At 54.5% G+C, this 14,064-nt stretch overlaps 1 protein-coding gene across 1 annotated transcript; it reads left to right on the top strand.

Moving 5' to 3' along the window:
• Window positions 1-706: 706 nt before the first annotated feature.
• LOC122473437 (keratin, type II microfibrillar, component 7C) lies at window positions 707-7,329 on the top strand. Its single transcript, XM_043564002.1, has 9 exons — window positions 707-1,164; window positions 2,439-2,647; window positions 3,708-3,768; window positions 3,899-3,994; window positions 4,580-4,744; window positions 5,009-5,134; window positions 5,388-5,608; window positions 6,291-6,322; window positions 6,810-7,329. Exons 1-9 carry the CDS (start codon window positions 781-783, stop codon window positions 6,995-6,997), a joined length of 1,482 nt encoding a protein of 493 aa, XP_043419937.1. The 5' UTR covers window positions 707-780; the 3' UTR covers window positions 6,998-7,329.
• The last annotated feature ends 6,735 nt before the right edge of the window (window positions 7,330-14,064 follow it).

Below are 14,064 nucleotides of genomic sequence, written 5' to 3'. Positions count from 1 at the left end.
GCCCCCTAATCCCCCAGCAACAAGACCCAGAACTCCGAAGAACAGCCCCGGTTCTCTCGTGAACTCTCTGACTCAGTTTCTCCCATGTCCCAGCTGGTGTCCGGTGGCCCATCTTCCTGGGAATACCCAAAGTGCAGAGACCACGCTCCCTCCCAAACCTGTACCCCCACTGCCCTCCCTGACTAGGCTCTGGGTAGGAACAGGGCGGGAGAGACTGATATTGACAGTGGAGAAAGGGACATGCTTCGGAGAGACAGAAGAACGCAAAGGAGCCTCCTAGAACAAGAAGTTGGGACACAGCCCGCTGCTTGGGGCAGGCTAGCCATCCACCCTGAGGCCAGGTCATAGGTCCGAGGCCCATAGCCCAGTGATGACCCTTCCAGAAACGAGAGCAGGCTCCACCCCAGGTCCCTGCACCCATTCCCCGTAGTCAGAGCGTCGAGTCCAACTGATGCTTCCAGGACCCCTTCCCTTTCTCCGCTTCCAGTAGCAATGGGAGGGGGAGAGGCCATGAGGAAGCTTGTTAATAGCTTTGAAGATGAAACAGGCCTGTGGCTGTGGATTGTTGACACAGCTACACTGAAGAGGCAAGCCTGGTTGGCTCTTAAGAGGCCGGGGTGATGCCAAGCCAATAAAACGCAGCTATTGTCTCTTTGCTGCCCCTTTTAATGCCAGCTGCCCCTGGCGCATAAAAGGGCCTGTCACAGCCCAGGGAGCACAAGCCTTTGGCTCTGTCCTCTGCCAGCTTCTCCACTGCTCCCACACCTTCCTATCTCCAACATGACCTGTGGCTTCAGCTCCGTGGGCTGCGGATTCGGTCCCAGGAACTTCAGCTGCATGTCGGCCTGCGGGCCCCGGCCCGGCCGCTGCTGCATCACCGCCGCCCCCTACCGCGGCGTCTCCTGCTACCGCGGCCTCACCGGCGGCTTCGGAAGCCACAGCGTCTGCGGCGGCTTTCGCGCCGGCTCCTGCGGCCGCAGCTTCGGCTACCGCTCCGGCGGCGTGTGCGGGCCCAGCCCGCCCTGCATCACCACCGTGTCGGTCAACGAGAGCCTCCTCACGCCCCTCAACCTGGAGATCGACCCCAATGCACAGTGCGTGAAGCACGAGGAGAAGGAGCAGATCAAGTGTCTCAACAGCAGGTTCGCTGCCTTCATCGACAAGGTGGGTGTCCTTGATCACACCGTCCCTGAACCCGAACCATGGTCAGGACTCCAGCGGGGCACTGAGGAGGGAGTCCGAGGCAGGCATTTGCCCAGAGAAATCCCCAGCCAAGTCCAAAAGGGGAAGCAGTCACACCCCTAGGACACAGACAGAAAGACTAGATAAACCAGAGTGGTTTATCCAAGCCTTGGGGCTCAGGATCCAGGGGTGAACAACAATCCCCACTCTGTGGGCCTTATAGGGGGGCAGGCAGTATATGGTCTGGACGCAGTTGAGCCCATCAGCAGATGTCAGTGTCTGGCTCAAGTCTGCAGCCATCTTCCCCATGAGGGGACGAGGGAGAACTCTCCAACTAGAAAGCAGTTCTGGGGCTGGGGAGGGCTCTCTGGAGCCAGGCTGGAAAGAAGTCACTCTACAGAGATGCTCACCAGGAAGGACCCAAAAAGTCTGGAACTCCTACCAAGGACAGTACCGGAAAGGACTTAGCAAGGTTGTAGCAGTCTCGAGACAAAGGGATCTGAATGAGGAAATGGACCGGCCGGGCCAGCCTCGTGGCAGGGAGATGGAGGTGAAATTTACCCGAGGCCCAATAGTCTGATTATTCTAGCGAGAGAAGAGCCCTCTGTGGGGCAGAGTTTTGAGTCTTTCCTCTGCCATTGTGAGGTCTCAGGCAGTCAGGTAACATCCCTGGGCCTTCAGTTCTGCACCTGTAAAACGGGAGGGTTGGAGTACAGAGGAGGCCTGCCCTCAAATCCCGGGCGACTATCATTCTAATGGCCTTGTTGTTGTAAGGTTTCAATGATTGGCATATACATTATTTTTCAACTTCTGCAGGCAGCCTTTCTAAAAAGGCCAGCCTGCCCATCTGCATGCCGACAACCACAGCTGCCCTGTGTAGTAGCTGTCCGGCCCGCAGGTGCCCAGGCTCACTAAGCCCTTTAGTGAAGTGAGCATTAGCCTCCCACTCTGCAAAGAGGTTAGCTGCTGGGTCCGAGGACACATCACTAACAAGCAGCAGCAGAGTCTGGGCTCGGCATAGTTTAGCACATTCCGTGACAGCCCGTAATGGCCCAGGAAAGACGGAAGCGGGCTCTCAGGAAGGACTTCCAGACGAGCTGATGAAGCCCTGCTGTGGTTTTGACATTACACCGGCCGGGGAGGACTCTGGGTCTGAGAGTTGGGGGCCTGCAGGTCCTGGTGCTGGGATCCCCGCCCCTTGCCCCCCACCCCCATCCTGTAAGAAGAAATTCTCAGGCTCTGCCTCTGGGCGGCAGGTGCGCTTCCTGGAGCAGCAGAACAAGCTTCTGGAGACCAAGTGGCAGTTCTACCAGAACCGCAAGTGCTGCGAGAGCAACCTGGAGCCCCTGTTCGAGGGCTACATCGAGACGCTGAGGCGGGAGGCCGAGTGCGTGGAGGCCGACAGCGGGAGGCTGGCCTCGGAGCTCAACCACGTGCAGGAGGTGCTGGAGGGCTACAAGAAGAAGTGAGTGCTGGAAGGTGCTGGCTCAGGAAAGGGCTTGAAGGAAGCTCCCAGCGCAGGGAGCAGTGTCTGGGTCTGTGGCTGGGACTCTGCCTGAGGATGGGGAAGAATCTGTACTCTCTGTCCTTCCTGGAGGCACATGGGGCCTGCGGGTGGGTCCTGGCCCGCTGGGAGATGGAGTTCACCTGGTCTTCCCATCTGCAGGTCAGGGAAGTGATATTTTCTCCCTTTCTCCATCCACCAGACACTTCTCTTACGACCCCAGAAAAATTAACACCCCCGGTGCCTTTGAATCTAGCCTTCAAGGTCCCGGACGTTGCTTCTCAAGTTTACTCCTTGACTCAACCAGCATTTTCTGAGTGCTTACCAGGTGCCAGGCAGACACCGAGAAGGGTGCAGGCAATCCAGGGGCAAGGCGTGGACACAGTGCCTGTCCTCGTGGGGCCTGCAGTCTGCTGGGAAGCAGGTCTGATCCAGTCACGGCACAGGCCATCTGTCATAAAGTGTGACACAGGATACGGAGGGTGCACACTGGGTGCTATAGGATGCTGGTTTCCAGGGGTGGCTAGTAGCACTCTCAGCCATGAACTTGCCAGACCGCCACACTCCCTGCCTCTGGCTCGGAGCTGGCCTTGCCCACAGAGCAGGAGGAAGTGGCAGGTTTGACTGGTACTGGCTGAGCCCAGGAGGGGGAATGACTGAGAGGGGTTCCCATTATCTATAGCAAAGCCAGGGGCAGAAGAAAGGAAAATGGAGCCCTGGGTGAAAAAAATACTCCCCCACCCTCTGCACACACACTCATGCACGTGTGCACACACCAAGCTTCCGGATCCTGCCCTCCCCCCATCCCCACCGGAAAGATCAGAGGTGATGTGAGCATGGGCACTTCAGTTCTCCAGTGTATCTCAGCAGGCCTGGACAGGCAGCCTGACTTCTTCTTGGTCCTGCCCCATGTCTTCTGGAGGCAGAGGGACGAGCAGGGAGAGGGCCTAGGAATTAGACGTGCTTCATGGCCAAGTTGAGAGCTGCTCAGGCAGCGTCCTGTTCTTCCCTCCCACCTCAGGTATGAAGAAGAGGTAGCACTTCGGGCCACGGCGGAGAACGAGTTTGTGGCTCTAAAGAAGGTGAGTGTCAGAAGCCCAGCCCCACCCTGAGTCCCTGGCTGCCCCATCCTCACTGCCCCGCCACATTGCCGCCAAGCCCTCAGAGCGCCCTGAGGACAGCTGGCCTCACAGCCCCTTGAACCCCACACAGGAGGTGGACTGCGCTTACCTCCGCAAGTCAGACCTGGAGGCCAACTCGGAGGCCCTGATCCAGGAGATCGACTTCCTGAGACGCCTGTACGAGGAGGTGAGGGAACTCTCAGCCGTGGTGGGCATGCCCAACCCCCTGCCCAGCCCCCCAGAGGCCTGCTGACTTGGAAACCCAGGCTTGAGGCTGGAAGGTTGCAGGGGAGCAAGGAGAGGGAAGAAGGGAGGCAGAGGAATGGAGAAAAAAAGGGGACGGGATTAGTAAGGGGCAAGAGAGGGCAATCCCCAGGCCAGCCCACACAAAGCATCCCACAGCCTCAAGCTGTTTTCTCTGGCAACCAATAGCCTTCTTTTATAGACTTGGCCCAGCAGAATGTGAATGGGGCCTGACACAGGGTCTGGGCCCTGGGAAGCATCCACAGCATTCTGGCAGAGCGGGAAGCAGCCCAGGCTCACAGGGGCCTAAATGTCCCTGAAGCAAGCATTTGAAAAGTGGTTGCATCTTCCTCTAAAAGGAATTTCTTAACTGTACATAAAGTCCTACAATTTCATCAGAGGATTATCCGCTCCGCATAGGAGACTTTGGCTCCAAATAGGTCAAAGAAAGTACAGGCATCAGCATCAGCGAGTGACAAAAGGCACAGATAACTTGCTTCTGCTTCTTCCCCCACTCCTCCCCCCGCAGGAGATCCGTGTTCTCCACGCCCACATCTCAGACACCTCGGTCATCGTCAAGATGGACAACAGCCGGGACCTGAACATGGACTGCATTGTGGCCGAGATCAAGGCTCAGTACGACGACATCGCCAGCCGCAGCCGGGCTGAGGCTGAGTCCTGGTACCGCAGCAAGGTGAGGGGCACAGGACACCTGTCTCCTAGACATGACAGCACGGGGGAATCCCGGTATACACTTAACAAAGCCTCTTCTGTATGGGGTTTCTGATCCCTAGGGATGGTGACAGAAGGGCAGAGAGCTCTTAGGTTATAGCTGTTGGGCAGGGCTGCCATGTATAGTTGCACAGGCTGAGCACTGTACAACCTCCCGACCATCTGTGGTGTCTGAATGGGAGGGAAACTGCATCCTGAGCTCACGAGCACCTCTGCTTCCCCCCAGTGCGAGGAGATGAAGGCCACGGTGATCCGGCACGGGGAGACCCTGCGCCGCACCAAGGAGGAGATCAACGAGCTGAACCGCATGATCCAGAGGCTGACCGCCGAGGTCGAGAATGCCAAGTGTCAGGTACGGGTCGCCTGGGGCCTCCCCAGGGCCACACAGGCAGTGTGTGCCCCGACTGGCTCTCACCATTCATGATCCAGCCCATTTTCAGGACTCATGTCCCTGGTTGTGGTCCCTCAGGGGGACTCCGTTAATGAAGGGGAGAGACCTGTTCTTGGGGTGTCCCCAGCTGGGGGAGGGGAGAGACTGGACACATGAGGGAAATGGACCGAGACACCCAGGACCATAACCCACTTTGTTCTCTCCTGGGCCCCAGAACACCAAGCTGGAGACTGCGGTGACCCAGTCTGAGCAGCAGGGCGAGGCGGCCCTGAGCGATGCCCGCTGCAAGCTGGCCGAGCTGGAGGCCGCCCTGCAGAAGGCCAAGCAGGACATGGCCTGCCTGGTCAAGGAGTACCAGGAGGTGATGAACTCCAAGCTGGGCCTGGACATTGAGATCGCCACCTACAGGCGGCTGCTGGAGGGCGAGGAGCAGAGGTGAGGCCCAACCCAGCTGCCCCAGGAATTACACTTGCCTAGATCTGCCCACCTTTGATTCCTCCGTATCCCAGTCTCAGTCCCAAGAACTGACCCCAAGCTAGACTCTGGGGTCTTGGAATCCCAGGTTTCAAAGGACTGGATCTTGGACATAGCATCCAGAGAGAAAAATGAAGGTCAAGTGTCACTGTGAGGTCTAGAGTCCCAGAGAACCCAGGTCCAGAACCAAGATACCCACTCTCTCAGTTTAGAACATCCTCAAATTTTTCCATCCTCAAGTCTTTCAAGATCCACTCACTGCCTGGTTTCTAGGAGGTTACCTTGCCCAAGGGTGGAGTTGCAGGCCAAAGTGTGACACTGGCCTCATGCAACTGCCCAAGAGAACCTTCCCTTTCCTAAAGCTGGACCCATCCAAGTATGCCATGTATGGTTGTACAGGCTATGCACTGCACAAAGGCAGCCATCTGAAGAGCAAATAAGAGCTGAAATCCAGCCCATGCTCTGCTTGCCAAATAGTGTGGCCTGGCATTGCTGAAACTGCCAGAAAGATACTTTTTAAAAGGTATACAAGGGCATAAATATAGACCAAAAATAGACCTGAGATGATCCCTTCCAGCCTAGAGGAAATTTGAGGATCTCATCCTGACTTTTCTCTTTCCTTTCTTACCTTTTCTCCACTCAGGCTGTGTGAAGGTGTTGGAGCTGTGAATGTCTGTAAGTATCTTGAGCCCTGAAAAGGAAAATTTCCTGTTGGCAACAAGAATTCTCTGGCTGTGAGCGTATAGAAACACTGCAGGGAGTGTTTCCAATAATTCCCTCAGTAAATGGTAGTAGGTTGGTCATGCAGCAGGAGCGGCTAAGGTTAGCCTGCAGGAAGAACTAGCCAGCATACATGGGGTAGGGGAATAACAGGTCACTGCAGAACGGAACCTGCGATGTCACTCAATACAACCGCCACCTTGTATAGGTGAGGAAGCCGAGGACCAGAGAAAGGAAGGGACTTGCCCAAGGTCGCAAAGCAGAACGAGTCTCAGAACCCAGGGCTCCTGGCTCTCCAACGAAGAGAGCATGCAGCTTCCATGCAGCTGAAGGCCCTTTGTGTCCTTCCCTTGAGGGTTAGGCAGATCAGAGAGGCCGAAGGAAGGTGGCCAGATGGGGTGGCCAACAGCAAGACCTCCCGACTGTGCCCTTGTGTCCACAGGCGTCAGCAGCTCCCGGGGCGGGGTCGTCTGCGGGGACCTCTGCGTGTCCGGCTCCAGGCCTGTGACCGGCAGCGCGTGCAACGCCCCCTGCAGCGGGAACCTGGCGGTGAGCACCGGAATGTGCGCGCCCTGCGGCCAGCTCAACACCACCTGTGGAGGGGGTTCCTGTGGGCTGGGGAGGTGTTAGGCGGCCCCAAGAGAGAGCCAGAGAAGCCCCTCCTGCCTGCCAGATGTGCCCCTGCCTCCACCTCCAGCTGAGAACAGCGGTGCCTCGGTAGCTCTTCCCCTCGTGTTCTGAGAATACACCATGCGGCTCTTTCCCATCAGCCACTCCTCTGCTCGTCTTGTCCTACTGGAGGGGGCTGCTGCCTGGGAATGGACCCTTCCCTTCCGCTGTGTTGGCCTCTGGCCCCTCCCAGGGAGAAGGGCTCTCCTTCCCTGGCAGGAGCACTGCTGGAGGCCTCCCCTGCCTCTCTGGTCTCTTGTCTCCTGTTTTTCCCAATAAACTGGAGGACCTGCTTTCTGTGCTGTGGTATCTTGCTTTCTTGGCCTGAGCCCACGTCCACTGACCGGTGAGCGCCCTGGCCCCACGGGCCTGTGAAGACTGGGGCAGATCTGAGCTGTCTCAGGGCCTGGACACCTGCAGGACCCGTCCCCAGACAGTGGCATCCTCCCCTGGCCAGGTAGTTTGGGACTTCTTCTTCTGACTGGTTCTGAAGGGAACCAAAGGAGGTCATGGTGTCGGCTGGAAGACAGTTGGGGCAGTTGGTTCTAGCCTCCTTCCCCCTCACATACACCCCACTTTCTTGATACACCCCACTTTCTTGGTACACCCTCACTCTCTCCCCTCCCCCCCCCCACCACCCACCCACACAGCACAGCAGCAACCACCTCAGGTGGCCGCCCTGTGTCAGTTTGGACCCCACCCCACCCCATTCCCACTGCTGCCCATCAAACAAGGGGAGATAAGACCCCTGACACCCACCTCTTGCCCATCCTTCCGCTCCCCCCCCATACACACACCTCTTCAGCACCTGGGACAGCCTCCTCAAAAGCCCCGTAGCTGGTAAGAGCATACCATCTACTCGTTTCCTCGGCTACCCTCCACACTACCCTCATCCTCAGATACCTCAGAGCTTCAGTCCTAAGGCTGAGAGGGCTCCTCTGCCCCCCGCATGGCCTGATCTCTCCTGTTCTCTGTTCAGGAAGAGTGGAGGAGTTCTCAGGAGGAAAAGCTTGAGAGGCCTCTAACCTCATTCAGGAAGAGCCAGGCCTGGAATAGCCTTCCTCAGACCCCAGCCCTCCTGTGCAGTCTACTTCCTTCTCACTGACCCTCTTCATTTGTCCCTTTGCCCCAGCTGTCCCCAGCCCCCATGCTGGCCACTCTTCCTCCAGGCCCTGCTCCTTCCCACTCATCTCCTCAAGCTGTCCTACAAGGACCCGCTACCTTCCCTCACTCCCTCCTGGAATCCCTGGGGCCCTTTCGGTTCCTCACCCAAGCCCCCTAGGTTCTCTGTGGCCCTCTGTCCCTCCCCATTCCTGAGCCCTGAGTCTCGGGCCCTCCACTACCTTCTTCTGCCTGTTCTGCCTTGTTTCAGGCCCTCAGCTGCTCCCAGGCCGAACCTCTCCCTGGCTCATGTCCCTCACCCAGACAACCTTGCCCTTGAACTTTCAGGTGCCTTGGGGCCCTTCTCTCACCTCTCGGCACACACTGCCTGGGCAATGACATCAGTCTCTGGCCTGCAATTACCACCACAGTTAATGGCCTCCTTGATAAAAATCCCCCAGCTACACTTCCGAGACCGGATGACTCCCCCGCCACCCGATCTCATTCCCTAGCTTCAGACCCACTTGCCCCAGTTCCTACAAGACATCTCCACTTGGCACTTCTGGAGACTCTTCTAAGCCAACAGACCTTCGGGCTGAACTCACTATTCGCTCTCTGCCCGCCAGAGCCTCCTCTTGTGTCCCCTGTCAAGATCATTAACACACTTGCCCAGACCTATAATCTCCCCATGCCTGCATCCTCACCTTCAAAACCAATCAACCCCCAAGTGCTTTCATTTTCTATCTCCTAAGTACCCCTCTAAACCATCCCTTTCTTCTCTCTCTGCTGCCACCACCCACGTTCCGGGCCCCCACCATCCTGGCTCGAGTGCCGGTCTTCTCGCCTCCCAGCCCACACCCCACAGCAGCCAGAGGTCTTTATAAAACACAAGTCTGACCTTTCAACGGGTCCCCATTGCCCTCAGGATGAAGTCCAGACTCCTGAACGCAGCACACCAGTCCTATATATCTGGCTTTGACTGATCTCAGCACCTCTCCCCACTCCCTGTCGTCCCTGCCTTCCTCCCCGCCTCTGGCTCAGGATGCTTTGAACACATGTCAAGTGAGGGCTGGCCCAGGGGCTGTGCAAGGGCCTTTCCAGTTCTGACCTTCTTGCGCAGTGACTCTGAACTCTGCTCTGGGATCATAACACTCCCTCCCCAGGGACTTAAGGAGGATACTATAAGGACTGCCAGCCTTGAGATGTCATCCAGGTGCCCCAGAGGATCCCGGGGAGACCCCATGCCTCTGGACGGGATGTGCCTTCCTTCCACCCTGCCAGTTCAAGGCACCAGGCAGGACTGATGCTGCATACTCTCCATCTATTAGAGCCTCCTTTCCTGGGTCCCTGAGCCCCACCTCCTCCATCACCACTGCCACCTCTCCATCAGTGACAGGTGCAGCCACAAAGAGGCCTGGGCCTTGGTACTAGGAGCAAAGGAGAAACATGGTTGTAGGAGTATTAACCAGGGAAAGCTGGCTACCTCCTGAAGGAAGTAATATTGAAGCCGAGACCTAAAGAAAGAGCCAGAGTTTGTTTATTCAATCAACAAATAACTATAGAGCATCTAATATGTACCAAGGACTGTTATACAAGCCAGGGTTCATGGAAGTGATGGAAATAATCACAGATGCCTGTCCTCCAGGAAGCTTACATCTTATGGCAAGAAAGTAAACATAAGTAAGGAGTTAACCAGGAGGAAGAGATGTGCTCCAGACAAGAGGAAGAGCATGGAAAAATCCAGGAACTCTAATAAGTCCTAAGGCTGGTGGGGAGGAGGGGGACCGCTCTCCAGTGCCATCAGAAAGCTTAAGATGAGCCCTTCCTGTCTATACTTTTCCTCCACGGCCCACTCCTACCCCCACCCCCAACTCCACCCCAGAAAAGCTTTGCCCGCGATCATTCCTCATTCCTACTTCCTTCCAGGCACTTTTCACATCATCTTGCAGAGGTAGATGGCATGGGCCAATTCCAGGCTTCACAGAGAGCCCTGTGCCTCCTCTCTGGAAAGTCCGCATTGACTGCGAGGAACATGAGCTATCTGGATGTCAGGCCCCTGTGGGCTGACAAGCCTGAGGTGAGGCCAGCTGTGGTAGTGACCATACCCAGAGTCACAGTCCCTCGGCGTCTGCCTGGCCCTGCCCAGCAGCTGGAGTGAGTGCTCATTCAGTTATCACCCCAAAACATGGAGAAACTGAGGTTCCAGAAGCTGAAAAGCCTTGACCATGCACTCTTGGTGACTAAACCAGGATGAGAACCCCCAAAATTCCAGACTTTCCACACCCAGCCTTTTTCTTTTTTTTTTTAATGTTTATTTTTTGAGAGAGAGAGAGAGAGAGAGAGAGAGAGAGAGTGTGTGTGTGTGTGAGCAAGAGAGGGGCAGAGAGAGAGGGAGACACAGAATCTGAAGCAGAATCTGAGCTGTCAGCACAGAGCCCGACGCGGGGCTCGAACTCACATACTATGAGATCATGACCTGAGCCCAAGTTGGACGCTTAATCAACTGAGCCACCCAGGTGCCCTGCAATACCCAGGTTTTTCAACAACCCTACCCTGCCTCCTGCTGTTTACAGGCTCGAAATGCTGTGCCGTTATGATACCACAGTAACAGTAATAATAATGATGGCAGCTGTCAAGTATCAATTATGTGCCACACTGCACTCTAAACTTTTATTTGCGTGGTCTCACTGAATCCTCTTGTGGTGGCTGTCTTCAGAAATGTCCCCCAGCTATTCCTCCCCCCTCTGTACGTGCCACTCACTCCCCATCAATCCTCATTGCCCCTCCCCTGGATCTGGGCGGGGCCTCCGACTGCTTTGACCGAAAGAATGTGGTGGAAGTGGCACTCTTGGGCTTCTGCACCCAGACCTTACGAGGACTGGCAGCATGTGGAGGAAGACAGAGGCTCCTGGCCATCAGCCCCAGCTGAGCTCTCGGCCAGTGGCCAGTGCCACATATCAACCACATGAGTGAAGCCACTTGGACCTCCCCGAGCCCCAGCCAATAATATGAAGCAGAAGAATCATCCAGGGTTCATCCCAGGGACCATCAGAAATATTGTTGTTTTAAGCCACTAAGTTCGGGGATACTTTGTGAACAGCCATAGATAAGTGAAGAAGAAATCCGTACCTGGAAGGAGGGTGCTACCACGAGAAAACCTAAGACCTGTAACATTGTCAAACCAGGAGATAGAAACTTCACAGAAAGTCAAAAGCTTGTTTTTCAGAGAACTGTTTCTCCCTAATCAGCTACTGTGTCTTTTCTGTCCCCACTAACAAATATGCTAGCTGTCTCTGCAGAAGCCTAGACTCAAGGTCAACTCATATGGTTCCTGCCCATGAACAGGCAAAGCCCTGCATTCCTTACCAGAGACAATGAACCCATCTGGTTTATACCCGTTCTTGGAGCATGCCCACAGTCCCTGCTCCTTGTCCTGAAATAACCTCTTACATTAGGGGCTGAATTTTGCCTCCTTCTGATGCTAAGAGTCCACCCCCAAGTGAACATGGGATGTATGTTACATGCATGTTTGCTCAAGGCGCACGCTCGATCTGTTTTCATGAATAGTCATAAGTTTCCCTGCCTTTCCATTTATATATATATATATATATATATATATATATATATGACCTCAACTCCTATGATTGTAAAAAACTTGTTCTCTCCCCCTTCACTGAAGTCAGTTGGAGGCTTGCCATCATCCTGTCTCTTCATTTGGCTGCCTCTTGAATAAACCTTGTCCTTTCTGCATACTCAGCATCTCAATGATCGGCTTTGCTGCACGTCGGACAAACAAACTTGGGTTCGGTCATGACTGGTTCTGGGACCATGCATCAGACAGAGTCTGAATGTCCTCCAGGAGACCATTAGAGAAAGCTGGACGGACAATGAAGAAGTTACTACTAGATGCTGTAAAAGGTGACCCATATTATGTAGTGGTGACAAGTTTGGCAGTACTATTGCCTGTGGTGACAAGGAAGGTACAAAGGACATCTATGGAGCTGGGGATCTGGCCAGGGTTTCCAGGTAGAATGACCAAGGTGCCACTGGCTTCTCCTAGCTGCCTACGATAAAACACGAGGACAGAGATGGACTGTGGAGTTAAATGTTCGGCTTTTTAACATAACTCAGAAGGACAGTCTTTCCAGTCAGCAAAAGGTTCTCAAAGTAAGAAATGGCTGCAGAACAAAGATCAAATTCAAAGCCCTGCCAGTAAACCACGCCCTCAAGCAAAAGCCAGATGAACACTGTGACTGTTAGATCATTTGCTGAGATCTCAAAAAGATTTAATTCATGGCCTCTTAGACTCACTCTGTGGACCAAAAGTTTTCTAAGCATCTGAAAGGCGCCATCGGAGATATTCTGTCTACTAAGCAACAGGGCTTCCAAGAATCTTTGGCATTGTCCTAAAGCATTGTGACTCTCAGTCTAAGGTTGAGAGGAGCCTATCTCAAAGAGATTTATGGGGATAGCTTCTGTCCAGCAAATTCTGACACAACAAAAACAACATTTTTAAGTTTTTTTAAATGTTTATTTATTTTTGAGACAGAGCATAAGCAGAGGAGGGGCAGAGAGAGAGAGGGAGACACAGAATCCAAAGCCGGCTCCAGGCTCCGAGCTGTCAGCACAGAGCCCGACGTGGGGCTTGGACTCACAGACTGCAGGATCATGACCTGAGCAAAAGTCAGACGCTTAACTGACTGAGCCACCCAGGCACCCCAGAAACATTTTTAAAAGAACTACAGCCATTTCACGAAAAGAAATAGAGATAGTTCAAGATGAAAACAGGCCTCTGGTCCCCAACCTCCTATAGACAGGAAGCAGGCTAAGAAAACATGAGCCACTTGTCATGGAAAAGAAAGAGCGATCCAGAAAACGGAGCCAAGATCCCAAAGGATAGAGCCAAGAACAGAGGAGGACCACTTCCAAAGAGCAAAAGTGGACACTAATGACACTCTACAACGGAAGGAGGTAGCAGGGCCTGGCTGACCATACTTGGAATTGCTAAGAACCAGTGACTTCTCAGTGCCCCCAATTTTTCCTCCCTCTAAATGGGAGTGCCCACTGTGGCTATCCTACCCCCATCTCACCGTTGCAGGACAGGTGTGTGGTAGACATAAAAACTCTTAATTCACAGGTCTTCAGATAGAGATAAACCATAATGGGGGGGGCGGGTGCTGCAACCAAGGAACCATGTCCCAAGAGCCTTGTTCATACCTGGATCTGATTCAAATAGTGAGATCCTGAACTTCAAGCTGATGTCATGACCTGATGAAACTTTGGGGGATCTTGGGAGGGAAAGAAAGGGAAGCTCGGACTGTGGAAGCAGTTTGCCCTAAGTCACACGTCTGGGAAATGGCAGAGGCAGGACGCTGAATTAGAAGCCTAGTCTGACTCCAACCCCAGTGCCCTTTCTCTCCCCCACACTGCTTGTCTCACACTCCTTCCTTCTATTCTCATCTTCACACCTTTCCTCATGCTCTTTCCTCTCCGGGAATGCCCCTGGGGTGGCGGGCAAAATCACCCTGGTGGAGAACTCCTATGGCATACATGGCCATTTCTAGAGACATGTTGGGTTGTCACAATGGATGGGGGTTGGGGAGTGCACCCGGCATCTAGCGGGTAGAGACCAGTGATGCTGCTAAGCACCTTGCAATGTTCAAGACAGCCCCCCAACAAAGAGCGCTCCAGCCCCAAATGTCAATATTGTTGAAGCTGAGAAATCGTGGTCTAGAGAAATCCATGACCACACGTGATTCCCTGCATCGCTGGGTCTTCTTCTGTGTCTCCAAGGCTTGCGTCGCTCAAGATCAGAGGGACGTACCCAGTGCCAGTAGTAACTAAGTGGCTGGAGGGGTCCTGAGGAGGGAGCAGGGAGCTCCTATCACAGGACAGCCCTGGCACTTTGAAAACTCTGAGGCACCGGG

This window comes from Prionailurus bengalensis, chromosome B4 (genome assembly GCF_016509475.1).
Source record: "Prionailurus bengalensis isolate Pbe53 chromosome B4, Fcat_Pben_1.1_paternal_pri, whole genome shotgun sequence".
Lineage (NCBI taxonomy): Eukaryota > Metazoa > Chordata > Mammalia > Carnivora > Felidae > Prionailurus > Prionailurus bengalensis.
The sequence above is the reverse complement of the archived record's forward strand: the minus strand, read 5'-3'. Positions and strand labels throughout refer to the sequence as shown.